The following is a 15,090-nucleotide window of genomic DNA, read 5'->3' as shown; positions in this document are numbered from 1 at the left end:
GTGAGAGACACATTTCTCTATTAATCCTCATGAAATTTTTTACAGATATGCAATTTACAGGGTCAGTGCTAACCGTAGAGCAAGAGTACGGTATTGTTGTGGTAGCAAATAGTAACAGTCTTAAACATTGGTCATATTATTTACAGTCTCAACACCTGGACCACAAACTGTTGATGGAAGAAATGGACGACATTTCTGATGTCAATACTACAGAAATGTAGACATAATAAGTGCATTGTGTGTAATGGAAATTCTCTCCTGGAAACATGACAGGAAGTAAAAAGTTTAGATAAATTACCTGCAGAGTTTTAGACCAGTTTCACTTATTGTTATAAGTGCAGGGAAAAGTATTACAGTATGTGGGGGAAGTCAGAGGCGAGGCAGAGCAGGACAGTTTGTTTTCTTCCTCTGGTTATTAGTTATTTCTTGGCTTTGCCTTTTCCTTTTCCTTTTCCCTTCCCAGAATCCTCTTTTTCCTTCTTAGTATCCTTGGCGGCTTTAGCCTTTTTCTGCTATAAAAAGGAACAAGCCACAGGCAGTAAATGGGCAGAAAGAAGATGATATTATTATTATTATTATTATTATTATTATTATAATTATTATATATATATATATATATATATATATATATATATATATATATATATATATATATATATATATATATATATATATATATATATATATATATATATATATATATATATATATATATATATATATGTTTTCCACACACACATCAGTTTGAATTCTCTTACTTTGATCATGCCGTCTGCTTTGAAGTTCTCCCCCTCATCCTCAGACTCTTGAACTTCTTGGTCCATGTTGTCGCTTCCCTGCTCTGACTCCCCACCAACACCACCGCGGCGACCCTTACTCATAGCTTGCAGGGAGTATGGTGTCAGGTGAACTTCTTTGTTGTATGCCCGCGTAAAAGCTGCCTTCACCTGGGAGAAAAAGGACAACCTGTGTCAAAATTCACCTTTTGCTGTAGATTACCCATGCTGTGTGTGTGTCTGTGTTCATACTGCCGTGTTAATTCTTACGTTGTCTGTAGAGTTACATTTTTGTCTAACATTTCTACAAATTACTAAGGTAAATTTTAAAAAAGTTTACTTTTTAAACCTGTCCTGATTCTGATTCTAGAAGCTGTTAGATCTTGGTAAAACTGATAGTAACAATCATCAAATCTTTATATTTAAGAGGCTTACACCAGCAAATTATCAACAAAGTGGTTGCATATTTAATTATTGGTGACAAACTAATGGCCTGAACTGTAGTAGGATTCTTCAACTTGTCACTTTCAACTTCTGCTGCCGATTCTCAAACATTACCCTTCCACCCTCCTGCTGACCTTCGAGTCCAGTTTGGAGTAGGGGTCGGGCTGTCCTCCCCAGACGCTGATCTCCATGATGCTGTCCACATCCTCTTTTATTAGCTGGTAGTCGTTGAGCAGCTGCACAGCTTGTCCGGCTCCCTCGGTTCCTTGCCTTTGAAGTGGGCTCAGCAGTGACTCTCGTAGGTAGTGCAGGTAGTCAAGGTTCACTGCCTGTCTGCTGCTCAAAGTCCTGCAGGAACCCAGAAAAACATTGTTTGACAATGTTTAAATAATTCAAAGTAGACTTGTAAAGTGACAGAATATAATTACACTGTAATTGCTCTTTGATTAATTAAACTAAGTGAATCATATACCTTTATTTTATTTCAGAATGCAAACATTTTTACACTGTCCATATGCAAATAATATCCATGACAAAAACATGACCTAATATGCTGACAGGGGGAGGGAGGAAAAACAAAGACCAAAAAAAGTTCAGTAGGATGCCCTGGGCTCGGGTTGGACAGTTGGGGGATTCAGAATGTTGACCAGGGACACTGACATACCACAGACACAAACCACAGACTCTACATTACATACTCACTTTAAGCTCATATGTAAGGTCAGCTCCTGAACAATACGGGAATGTTTACTGGTGGAGGAGTTCTTGCCGAGCCAGCTGGGGAACGTGGGGAAATGACTCATGTAGCCTCTCATGAGCTCACCTGGTAACACGCTGGCATAGATGGACTACGAACACAAACACACAGTGAATAAACCTCTGGTTCCTTGCACAAGTTCTGCGTTACTGCAAAAATACGTTTGTGACATGGTGTTACATTGTTTACCATATAAAACAGTAAAGTTTTTTAATGACAATTAGCACTTGATTTACAAAATGCAACCGCAAGGGGGCACAAGCCAGTGTCTTCTTGTGCCAGTCCCAAGTCTGGATAAATGCAGAGGGCTGTGGCAGGAAGGGCATCCGACGTAAAACACATGCCAAATCAAACATGCGAATCGTGACAAAGACTTCCATACCGGATCGGTCGGGGCCCGGGTTAACAACGACCGCCACCGGTGCTGTTGACCTACAGGGTACCGGTGGAAATTGGACTACTGTTGGTCGAAGACGAAGAAGAAGAGGAGGAAGGTGTGTTCGTAGGCAGAGAGAGAAGAGGAAAGCTAAGAATGTAGGACTGACAGTAGGGACTTTGAATGTTGGTACTATGACAGGGAAGGCTAGGGAGTTGATCGACATGATGCAGAGAAGGAAGGTGGACATACTGTGTGTCCAGGAGACCAGGTGGAAAGGTAGCAAGGCTAGAAGCTTAGGAGCAGGGTTCAAGTTGTTTTACCACGGGTCAGATAGGAAGAGAAATGGAGTAGGAGTTATATTGAAAGAGGATTTTGTGAGGAATGTTCTAGAGGTGAAAAGAGTATCAGACAGGTTGATGAGTCTGAAGCTGGAAGTTGAAGGGGTGATGTTCAATGTTGTGAGCGGTTATGCCCCACAGGTAGGATGTGAGTTAGAAGAGAAGGAGAAATTCTGGAGTGAGTTAGATGAAGTGATGCAGAGCATCCCCAGAGGTGAGAGAGTTGTCATTGGTGCAGATTTCAATGGGCATGTAGGTGAAGGGAACAGAGGTGATGAGACTGTTATGGGCAGGTTTGGTGTTCAGGACAGGAACGCAGAAGGTCAGATGGTGGCTGACTTTGCAAAGAGGATGGAAATGGCTGTAGTAAACACTTTCTTTCAGAAGAGGCAGGAACATAGGGTGACGTACAAGAGCGGAGGGAGAAGCACTCAGGTAGACTACATCTTGTGTAGACGTTGTAATCTGAAAGAGATCAGTGACTGTAAATCATTGGTAGGGGAGAGTGTAGCAAGACAACACAGGATGGTGGTGTGTAAAATGATGCTGGTGGTGAGGAAGATAAGGAGGACTAAGGCAGAGCAGAGGACGAAGTGGTGGAAGTTGAAAAAGGAAGAATGTCGTTTAGTTTTCAGGGAGGAGCTGAGACAGACTCTGGGTGGTTTGGAGGTGCTTCCAGATGACTGGACTACTACAGCTAATTTGATCAGGGAGACAGGTAGGAGGGTACTCGGTGTGTCATCTGGAAAGAGGAAAGCGGACAAGGAGACTTGGTGGTGGAACAAGGAAGTTCAGGAGTGTATACAGAGAAAGAGGTTAGCTAAGAAGAAGTGGGACACTGAGAGGACTGAAGAGAGTAGACAGGAGTACAGGGAGATACAGCGTAAGGTGAAGATAGAGGTGGCAAAGGCCAAACAAAGAGCATATGAGGACTTGTATACTAGGTTGGACACTAAAGAAGGAGAGGTGGATTTGTACAGGTTGGCCAGACAAAGAGATAGAGATGGAAAGGATGTGCAGCAGGTTAGGGTGATGGAAATGTATTGACAGGTGCCAGGAGTGTGATGGGAAGATGGAAGGAGTACTTTGAAGAGTTGATGAACGAGGAAAATGAAAGGGAACGAAGAGTAGAAGAGGTGACTGGTGTGGAGCAGGAAGTAGCAAAGATTAGTAAGAGTGAAGTGAGGAGGACATTGAAGAGGATGAAGAGCGGAAAGGCAGTTGGTCATGATGACATACCTGTGGAGGTATGGAAGTGTCTAGGAGAGGTGGCAGTAGAGTTTTTGACTAGTTTGTTTAACAAGATCTTGGAGAGTGAGAGGATGCCAGAGGACTGGAGGAAAAGTGTACTGGTACCAATTTTTAAGAACAAGGGAGATGTGCAGAGCTGTGGCAACTACAGAGGAATAAAGCTGATGAGTCACACAATGAAGTTGTGGGAAAGAGTAGTGGAAGCTCGGCTAAGGGCAGAGGTGAGTATTTGTGAGCAGCAATATGGTTTCATGCCTAGAAAGAGTACAACAGATGCAGTATTTGCTTTGAGGACACTGATGGAGAAGTACAGAGAGGGTCATAGGGAGTTGCATTGTGTCTTCGTAGATTTAGAAAAAGCGTATGACAGGGTGCCAAGAGAGGAGCTGTGGTATTGTATGAGGACGTCTGGAGTGGCAGAGAAGTATGTTAGAGTGGTGCAGGACATGTATGAGAGCTGTAAGACAGTGGTGAGGTGTGCTGTAGGTGTGACAGAGGAGTTCAAGGTGGAGGTGGGTCTGCATCAAGGATCGGCTTTGAGCCCCTTCTTGTTTGCTCTGGTGATGGACAGGCTGACAGATGAGGTTAGACAAGAATCTCCCTGGATTATGATGTTTGCAGATGACATTGTTATTTGTAGTGAGAGCAGGGAGCAGGTGGAGGAAAATCTAGAGAGGTGGAGGTCTGCTCTGGAAAACAGAGGAATGAAGCTTAGCCGCAGCAAGACAGAATACATGTGTGTCAATGAGAGGGACCCAGGTGGAATGGTGAGGTTACAGGGAGCAGAGGTGAAGAAGGTGCAGGACTTTAAGTACTTAGGGTCAACGGTTCAGTGTGCAGTGTGTTGTGTGATAAAAGAGTATCAGCGAACATGCCTATTTCATGAAAGGAAAGGTGTTCAAGATGGTGGTGAGACCAGCAATGTTGTTCGGCTTAGAGACAGTTGCACTGAAGAAAAGACAGGAGGCAGAGCTGGAGGTAGCAGAGCTTAAGATATTGAGGTTCTCTTTGGGAGTGACGAGGATGGACAGGATCAGGAATGAGTACATCAGAGGGACAGCTCATGTTAGATGTTTTGGAGATAAAGTCAGAGAGGCCAGATTGAGGTGGTTTGGACATGTTCAGAGGAGAAACTGTGAATATATTGGTAGAAGGATGCTGAGGTTGGAGCTGCCAGGCAGGAGGTCTAGAGGAAGACCAAAGAGGAGATTTATGGATGTAGTGAGGGAGGACATGAAGTTAGTTGGTGTGAGTGAAGAGGATGCAGAGGATAGAGTTAGATGGAGGCACATGATTCGCTGTGCCGACCCCTGAAAGGGAGCAGCCGAAAGGAAAAGAAGAAGCACTTGATTTACAAAAACTCAATTTCTTCAGATGCCAGACCTCACTTATCAATCATACAGAAACAAATGTGAAAGAATCATGACACAGGCTATTATTACAACAGCAACTATTAAGACAGTCCTCCAAGTTAACTCTTTAACTTTTAATTTATTTGTGTGTGTTACCTGGGTGGGCAGCAGAGACCAGTTCTGCCTAGAACGTATTTGTCTGTCCACCAAGTCTCCATCAGAGATGCTGTCTGCTGTTTTGCTAAGCAGAACCAGGTGGGACTTCAGATTTCCACTATGAGAAGAGACAGGCATGAAAACACAGGAAAATTAAAGGGCGAGTTTTGGAATTTTATGAATAAAACATGGAAACAGCTGCACCACTCTCACCCAGCAGCCGATGGACGAACATTCAGGTAGTTTTCCTGTACAAACAGCGGCGCTAGCGAGTAGTCGTGAAAGAAAAGGTCTGACTTTTCGATTAGGCTCATGTGGGCTGTCTCTTCCCCTGAGGCAAACACCTTCCTACAAACGTCAAAGGGCCCCAGTTTCAAGTCTTTGCGAGCACTGGCAGCATCAGACTTGCACTGGTCATACGTCATCACCTTGTCCTTGGCAGACCACATGCTTAGGTTGTGGATTACCTGGAGAATGAAACAGCATGGTGAGAGGAGAAACCAAGGGGGCACCTAAAAACTTTAGGAATGCGTGAAATAACTCCTTTGTTTTTACCTGCCGGACGTCCTGATTGGACGCTAGGATAATCTCATTAAGAGCGGGGGGTGGGATTTTAATTCCTTCCTTAAAAGCAATGGACATCATGGCTCCCTGAAGAATAAGGTGAGAAAGAGGGAAAAGTCAAGTCATCAGTTACTTTCTATTGTGGTAGCTATTGTGTCTAGTATGTATAAAAGTCTGAGGAGAGACGTGATGGAAATCTAGTCCATCTTCATTATTATTGCCGCACTACAGCTGTTTTCTAAATGTTCACAATGTGTTAATTATATGCACTGACTGAATTCACACAGCATGTCTGTGCGTCTTGTATCATAATCTTTTCAGTGTCTTATTTTAACCTCAATCCTATATCACATATACATGTACCACATCAGGTGTGGGACAGGGTGTGTGTTTGTATGTACCTTGATCTGTTCAACTCGTGGCCTCTGGAAGCGTAGATCAAAGCAATAGTTAGCCAGTGACCTGATCTTTGGGTGGTTACGATCGTTGCACATGCAGATGATGGGAATTTTTGAACTTTTAATCAAGCCGATCATCTCCTAGAGGAGGAAAGAGGTCAGTATTATGAAAAGATGGCAGAGGAACCAATAACACTATACAAAGGACAGACGCATTAGGCCAATTACACTTGGAAAAGTAGAATTTATGGCAGAGCCAGTGAATTGGATTGCATTAAATTGCAAAGTTGGTCATAATGTTATGCCTGATTGGTATATATTATTGGTGTATATTATAGTGCCCCCCAGAAACATCCTTATTTCTATTCTTCAAGCAAAGAAGTATGATTAACCCTTCCAACATCTTCATTCTGTGAGAAATGTGTTTATATACCTGAATTCCTCCACGGTCCTCATTGCCAGCCATGCCATCAACTTCATCCATGATCAGGACATGTTCACTGGTCACAGTCTGAGATGTGCCTACAAAACACGCACCAACAGTTAGATGCCCCACCTATCATGTACATTAACTTTAGATTTTATTATACAGCTTGATACATTAAGACAAAAGGCTGACATCTTTGGGTAAAAAGAAAAACAAATCTGTACATACATGGCATCTGCAGTAATTTAACCACACTGCTAGTTTTCAAAGGATCTGTTTGTAAAAATCACTTCCAAATATTTATTGGAGTGAGCCATTTTTGCAGAAGACTATAGTTTAAAAAATATTCTTACACCAAGAAACACAGTTATGGTCAATGAAGTGGTTAATGGTTAATATCTATTAAATTAACCACTTAATACAGTGAATAAGCACTGAAATGTACAAAATCAGTCAATACTTAAGTTTCCTTGCACAGTAGTGTGAATTCAAAAACAGCATTTTAATGCTAATATATTTCTAAATTATAGGTTGTAATTTTATTTGATTAAATGTATCTATAAAAGCTGACATGACTTAAAAACCATAAACAAGAGAAACATCACCTTTGTAGAAGTTCTCGATGCTGGTGTTGTTAAGTGACTCTGCCACGACTTCCTTTAGGCTGTTTTTGCTGCGAGTACAGCTGGCGTTCATCTCCACATAGCTGAAGCCTAACTCCTACCACCACACACAGATGGTGGATAAGATGAAAAACGAGCAGCGACTAGACTCACGGTTGAGTTAATACACCATAGATGGCCTAAAACATGCCTATTTCAGACTGACCTCACAGACAAGGGAAGCTGTGGTCGTCTTCCCCACACCCGGTGGTCCAGAGAGCAGAGCAGCTTTAAATCCTGACCCATCATCTTTTCCTCCTCCAAACTTTCCAATCCTTGCTGCTGTAAAGTAAAGAAGAGCAAGATGCAAAAGGTTTTCATCATAAGTACTTTTCTTTATATAGCTTAAACTCACAGAAACATTATAAAATCTGGTTTCTTGTTGGTGTCAATAAAACAAACTGTTTTGATACCTGGAGGCTTGGAAGCGCCCCCACTGTGCTGTTTGTGCCAGTTCTTCAGCCACAGCAGCAGCTTATTGGCACAGCTATGGTCCCCCTGCTGTCCAATGACAGTCTTCAGAGACTGTGGACGGTACTTGTCCACCCACAGCAGACTGGCATCATCCCTGGTCGATTGTCCAGAGGCTAAAGAGGCAGACAAGGAAAGACCCAGCTCCCTTCGTGCCATGTGACCTAAGCCTCGCACAGGTGGAGTGCCAGCATCTTTGGACTTTCCACCAGAACCATGGGCCAGTTCAGTCTTTGACGGGCTTGGGGTGTGAGGGGATCTGGAATTACCTTTTGAGGGGGAGATTTTCTTGGCTTTTGGAGTGCTTTTTGAAGTTTGGCAGGGGGGAGTCTTGGTCTTTGAGGCTTTGCTCTAAATAACAGAGGGAATTTAGGGAAATCAGTAACTTCACATTAAATTATATCCTTAAGCCAAAATAATGCTTCTTTGTTAATATGTGTGTAACCCTATGCAAAGACAAGAATTATGGATATCTGTACATCACAGAGGCTCCGATGTGCACACCTCCAAAATCTCTACAACATGTTATGCAGAGATGCACATCAAGGAGATGATTGGTTAATGTCATGGAATTGGACGGTGGGATTAAAATGAAAAGGAAATTAAAACAAAGAAGAAAATGACGAAACAGAATGACGGAACAGCTAGAGGAGCAGTTAGCAGATGAGATTAAGAAATATGAACACAACATGCTCATTTTGTTCTCTCCCTCTCCATTCAACAATTTTGTGTAGTCATTTTATTTATGCTGGGGTTACTCTACTTTCCACTTGATGGTTGAACTTGGGATCAGTGACACCATAAATTAAATGAGTCTGCAAACAACATGATAAGACTATTGCAGAAGATATTAAGAGTTCTGACCTCAGCCTCTGCAGCAATCTCATATTTAGATTTTTTTCCTGGTTTGGTTCTAATCAGCTCCAACAGACCATCTTCATCCAGGATCTTGGTACCAAAACTCTCCGCCTGAGCAGTGTGAGACAATACAATATAAAGTCAAACTGGGAAAACAGTTCATTTGAAGAAAAGATTCAACGAAGAAAAGGAAGAAATAAAATAAAAAATTAACGTCCCTGTTAAGAATTTATCTTGTTCTTTTTAAAAAATGGCAAGTTGCTCACCTTCTCAACCTTTGAGGCACCGCTGTCTCTGCCCTGTATCAGGTAGGTAGTCTTTTTGCTGACATTACCCGTCACTTTGCCTCCATAGCGCTCAATCAGAGTTTTAGCATCATCTCTCTCCATTGACTCTAAGACGCCTGTCAACACAAACACACAGCCCTCCAAACAGTTCTCTGCTCCCTTAAAAACACAAACAAACAAACACACAGTTATTAATAAAGACGATAGTCACTTGAACAACTTTTATTTTCACAAAGTCCTGAAGCCTTGTGTGTTTATTACCTTTGGGATTTCCTTGGATCCCAGGGCTCGTGGTCCATCTCTACTGAGATAGTTCCTGTAAGCTGAAGAGTTTATCTTCTTCTTCTCAGGATCATCAGGACTTGTACTTGTGCTCTGATGAGATCAAAAAGCAGAGGACAAAAATTACATTTTAATTCTAATTAATCTTTTAACTGTTTTAATATATGTATTTTCTCATTCTGTGTTTTTCTGGTTTGTATGTTATGCAGAGTTTCTGATTTAGTGTTAAATAACACACTACACACTGGAAACAAATTAAGTTGTGTATTCATACAATATGTCCACTTTGACCTGGTTGTTATGTACTTCAGCTGACGCACAAGGCTTCTGCACTGCTCACCTCTGCTTTTTGGGGGGAAATTTTAAGTGCTGTGGGTGAGAACGTCTTTTCTAGGCTTGACGAGGTGAGAGGCTCCTTTCTGGGAGAGATTTTTATTTTTCTGGGTGAAGCTGATGTCTTGCTCTTTTGCCCTTCACCTCTCGCATCATCCTTTTTCTTCATCATGGCCAGTTTAGAGCTAGCTTTGGCAGGGGCAAGGTTCTTTTTTGGAGACGGACTGATCACATCTTCTGACATGCTTTGGATGGTCTTAGACGGACTGTCTATGCAGCTGTTTTTAGTAAATCCACCGGGGGCTTGTTTTTCAACTGAGTCTTTACGAGCCTGAGCACACGCAAAGAAAATGATATTTAACAGCAACTTAACACGTGAATGTGTCGTTACATAGTTTTGTTCATCACCTTTTTTGCCTGTGGCTCCTTGTCGAGCATGGCTAGTGTTCTGACAAACTCCTCATCCTCATGAACCTGTTTTTCAAGCTAAATGAAAAACCAACAGCATGACAAAAGACACATGCAGGTGCACAGGGGTGACACGCTACATATATTCAAGCAATTTGTTTCAAATAATTTCACCATCAGTGTCATAATGGCAACATTTTTACTTATGCATGATGGTAACACTTCTAGAAACACACTGTAAAAGGAGAGCAGTAAACATGGATGGAAACAGTCCAAATCTACACACAATTGCTGCATTTAGGCACATTTAAGAAACCAGTTTACTCAGAGAAATCAGCATAGTGACAGAAAGCTTCTGACCTTTTTTCGTTTTGATGTGTTCCCACAAGAGTGGGAAAACAATATGCGATGGAAAGTAATTTATGTAGGACTTCTACAAGAGATTTTGTGTTATTACATCATCAATTGGACTTTGATTTAAAAGTTAGGTGGTATTGCTACATTAATGACCTATCCCTCATTCAGCCTTTCACCCTGAGACGCTGCTTGTCTTGTCTTCACCTTTTGTTATCCATATACGTATTGTTGGAGAAAGCTGATTGGAAGCCTGGTTATACATATAAATGGCAGAGAAATCTACCCTAGGAAATCATGTTTCCCTAATCACATACCTCAGTTTTAGAAAGCAGTTTTCCCATATATATATATATATATAAAGATTACTTAAGTGCATGTAAACGGACTAAAGGTGTTTGCACTGAAGGTGCAAAAATACTTTTGTCCGTAGCCACATTTCACTGATTATTAAAATGTTTGAAGAATTATTTTCTGTCAATATCAGTTATCAGTTAGAAAGACTACTTTTTTCAGCTTTAATTCTTCAGTGAACAAGCGGTTTTCCTACCTGCATAGCCTCATCCATTTGTAGCTGTCGGGCAATTTCCTCATCACTTATGAGATCGTCTGTGTCCAGAATTGGCTGAGGAGCAGACAAGTTTTTAAAAACATTGATTTGATGAAAAACTATCAGTTTTAAACAGTAAAGACAGACAAATACGATAAAGGGTTGAATGCATAATTAACGTAGAAAATTATGGCTTTTAACATTATTATTCAAAAACATGAGAAGAATAAGAGGAAGTGAAAGTAGTTTATAATTTATTATTACTCACGGCCTTTCGTTTGGTGCTGGCTACCAGCTTCTTGTCTGAACGCTGAATAGAGCCACTGCCAAAGTAATCGAGAAGTGAGGTGGGAGTTTGTTTAGGCTGAGGTGGGGAGACTGACTTAGGCGTGACGAGCACGGCAGGATGCTTTAGCCCAGTTTTCTTCGGAGTGACAGCCGGCTTGGTGGGAGACTTAGGTACTTCCTTAACTCTTGGATGAGCACCGTCTGCATCTGACTTCGTCAGTCTGGATGAGCCACTTTGCTTGGTTTTAGTGGACTTCTTCAAGGACTGAAAATTGTCACTGTCTGAGTCTACAGTCAAAGAATCCAAACAAACCAGAATCAAATTTAAAGTGGCAACACTTATTTTTGGCAATGTAATATTTAATTGATTTGAGGAATAGACAGGAAATAGAAATAAGTTTCCAGCTAAAAGTGACCTTGAAAGTTGCAGGTATTTATTAAAAAACAAACAAACAAAAACAAAATGCATTAGATCTAATAAAAACTGAGATATAATATGAGGACACAGAAATTGCAAGAGCAAATTTCTTTAAATGTGAGAATTACCTACAGTACTGATTTTAGGTCATGCTGCCCATATCCTCAAAATAATGATAAACAATCACCTGTTTCAGAGACATAATGCACAGGATCTTTCTTCATTGATGGCTCCAGCTTGGTGTTCTGCTTCTGTTTGGGGGATATCTTTGACTTTCTAACTGGCTCTTCCTCTGAATCTAGATGGAATAACAATAATGTAAGGTGATAAGGAGACTCAATTAAGCTAAATAACTACAGATGTAAAAATGTTGATCACAATGGATTAAAATATACCCTAAATCTATGAGCTACTGTAGATCTCAAGTGTCTTTTTTTCTTACCAAAAAAACAAAACAAAAACAAACAAAAAACTGTGCAGCACTAATCTGAAACTTTTAAAATGTAAAGATTTTCTGCCCTTCTTTTCTATCGGGGGCTGAACATTGTTGGGGGCTTTACTGTTGATTAAATATTGAACAGTATCTTATGATTGTTTTCATTGAATACGTAAAAATAGCATAAAAATTGTTTCGTGTATCTAAATGTTGTGTTCTCTCCAACATTTAGACACTAGAAACAATTATTATGCAGTCCAAACACCAAAGATGAAACAAAGAAAAGCAGGAAACCCTAAAAACAGCAGTTTCTGAAAAATCTCTATTAAAAATTAATAGATTATTAAAATGTTAATGATATTTTTACGACGGCTGATGATGCTAAAAGCAAGGCTTTTGAGTGTGTCATCTTTGGGCTCTGGGATACAACAACTGGGAAAATAATCATTAGTTGTGGTATTCAGGGGGATCATGCAGTAGAGCAAAATAATACATACCTGATTCTATGACTGCATGCCTCTTTCGGTTTTTCTCACTATCCTTGTTTTTCTGTTTTTTGGAGCTTTTGCTCTAAAACACACACAAAAAAAAAAACCCAATAAACTTTAATAAGATGATAAAAATAATTGTTACATGGTGGAAAACGGAACATAACAATGTTGGTGATGGCTTCAGCTAAGACAGGTGAAAGTTAAGTATCAGTGTTATTTAAGACAATATATGTGCTTTAGCGTATTATTATTATTATTATTATTATTATTCAAGGGTGTTAGATATACCAGTTAAAACCTTTTGTGTACTTAATTTATTGAAGAAAATAAAATAAATCGTGTTTCACTGCATTTGCTTAGGTTTGTGAAATTTGGACTTAATTAGGAGGGACACTGTGCAGCCTCTTTTAATAACACCTGTGTTGTAAGATCAAGTTATGCCCTTGCCTTGGTGGTATCTTTCTTCAACTCCTCATCTGGGGAGAGAGAATTCTTCTTCTTTTTCTTCTTCTCCTCCGCTTTAGAGTTTCCATTTGGGGCTGGTTTCTGCACCGCAGGGTTTGCTGGTGTCGGTGCAAAGAACCGCCTGATGTCCTGTGTGTGCACAAACAACATAGACGGTTAGATCATTATGAAATAGACCGTTGGTTGAGTACAGATTAGTTCTGCAGTGTTATCTAAATACTGACTGTAATACCAACGTCTTAACTTGAAATCGATCAACCCGAAAAACATGCACCATTTAAACCGTTACCCAACGAAACAACCGACAGTAAACAGTTGTTAGACTATAACAGAACAAATGCGCTTAAAAAAACTCCGGAGAATCGCAGCTAACTTCAAACAGGTTGACATCATTCACTTTAGCTCCAGCTAACGCTGCGCACTTAAGGTTTTTCAACTGCAGGTTTAACGAGTCAACTGAATTATTTTTACTTCCTTTAACCACTTTGTTTAAATTAAGTGTTTAGCACCAGAACTAACAGAAAACATTCGCAATGTACCATAGTGAGCACGTTTTCCGGCAGTACTGGGTCAAATTAGTTTCAGAAAAGTAAGAAAATCGTTCACTGCTGCTTGGCGCGAAGCTGGGTTCTGTCGTCGACTAGAGATGACGCACGGCCGGCCGTTCGCGTGCGTCCCCTGCCTGTTTTATTATTTATAAAAATGCATAACATTTTATGACCGATCTGGCAAATTGTCTCACGTTAAACAAACGGGCACACTCAAAAGATGGCAAAGACGTGCATAATCTGGTGTTTAAAATTATAATAGCTAGGTTATGATAGAAGAACAGGATTAATTGTAGCTGATATTATTATTTTATGAAAGCGCAAATAAAAGTGTCTCTGACAGAGTATTTTACGTTATGATATAATGCCACTCTAATATCTATATAAAATATATACATTTATATAAAATCATTAAAAAAATGTGGCAATCGTGTTAACAAGGTTTGGGATGGTGTAGGTTTAAAGATTGAAGACATTTCTGTAGTAGCCATTTTCATCACTAAAAAAATCCAGCTGTCATAGCTAAAAAGGTATCATTACTCAATTTAACCAAAAAGTAGTGTAACCACATTTATAGCCCTGTTGGATCTTTTAACCGATAACAAAGAAGTTCCCTTGAACACTGAACTACACACCACAGAAAATTCACCAGAAGAGATATATTTCATGTTCAGTAAATACTGTGTTCTTTAATAGGAGTACAACCACAAAAAGGTGACTATGAACAATCTACAATATCTTAAGTTTGAAAATGTCACCTTTAAGCCATACAAGGTGAGAAACCCTTTCAAACATACAGTGCATTCAGAAAGTATTCAGTGCTTAACTTTCCGCATTTTATGTCCAAAATGGATTAAAATCATTGTATGATCAAACCAGGGTTATGTTGTGTATTGTAAGGTTAGTTAGATTAAGAAGCTTATGTATAAGCGCACAGATGATGTCATTAATGACATCAATAACTGCCTTTCAAATCTGCCTTTTATGTTTTCCTTTGAGGGTTACCGTTAAAATATAATAACTAGTCATAGAAACAATGCTATGATTAATTGTATGAATATGATTGTAGAAAAAGAGGTAGTTCACCTCTGCCTTTGGAAAGAACAGACACAGCTATAGGAGCTACAAGATACAGCCATTAGGGCTGACACAAACGGACTACAAGGTAGTCGGGACCGCAACAAGGTGAAGTGAAAGAGTCAGTGTAGCTGTGGAGGCACACGGCTTATCTTGTTCGGAGGAATTGATTTTGTGATCATTGGGACCTCAGAAATTTTTCTGTACCCTTCCCCAGACACAATTCTGTCTCACAGGTCTACAGACTATTTCTTGGCCTTCATGGCTTGGTTTGTGCTCTGACATACACTGTTAACTGTGGGCTCCTATATACAGGACAG

The 15,090-nt window shown here is 40.3% G+C and overlaps 1 protein-coding gene across 3 annotated transcripts; it reads right to left on the bottom strand.

Annotated features, from left to right (window-relative positions):
- Nucleotide 1: 1 nt before the first annotated feature.
- On the bottom strand, nt 2–13,821 carry rfc1 (replication factor C (activator 1) 1). Of its 3 annotated transcripts, XM_067497762.1 has the most exons (23): nt 13,685–13,821; nt 13,128–13,274; nt 12,687–12,759; nt 11,941–12,051; nt 11,316–11,623; nt 11,048–11,122; nt 10,144–10,221; nt 9,743–10,066; nt 9,382–9,495; nt 9,100–9,279; nt 8,840–8,944; nt 7,918–8,326; nt 7,671–7,786; nt 7,448–7,562; nt 6,849–6,937; nt 6,419–6,556; nt 6,009–6,104; nt 5,667–5,920; nt 5,454–5,571; nt 1,923–2,068; nt 1,355–1,568; nt 759–947; nt 2–512 (listed from the first exon to the last, which is right to left on the bottom strand). In XM_067497762.1, exons 1-23 carry the CDS (start codon nt 13,685–13,687, stop codon nt 420–422), a joined length of 3,495 nt encoding a protein of 1,164 aa, XP_067353863.1. In that variant the 5' UTR covers nt 13,688–13,821; the 3' UTR covers nt 2–419. The 3 variants fall into 3 exon arrangements, with proteins under 3 accessions (XP_067353863.1, XP_067353864.1, XP_067353865.1); XM_067497763.1 differs by lacking the exon at nt 9,743–10,066; XM_067497764.1 differs by lacking the exons at nt 9,743–10,066; nt 10,144–10,221.
- Nucleotides 13,822–15,090: the final 1,269 nt, after the last annotated feature.

The sequence above is a fragment of the Channa argus genome, chromosome 3 (genome assembly GCF_033026475.1).
Source record: "Channa argus isolate prfri chromosome 3, Channa argus male v1.0, whole genome shotgun sequence".
Taxonomy (NCBI): domain Eukaryota; kingdom Metazoa; phylum Chordata; class Actinopteri; order Anabantiformes; family Channidae; genus Channa; species Channa argus.
This window is presented reverse-complemented; position numbering and strand designations above follow the sequence as displayed.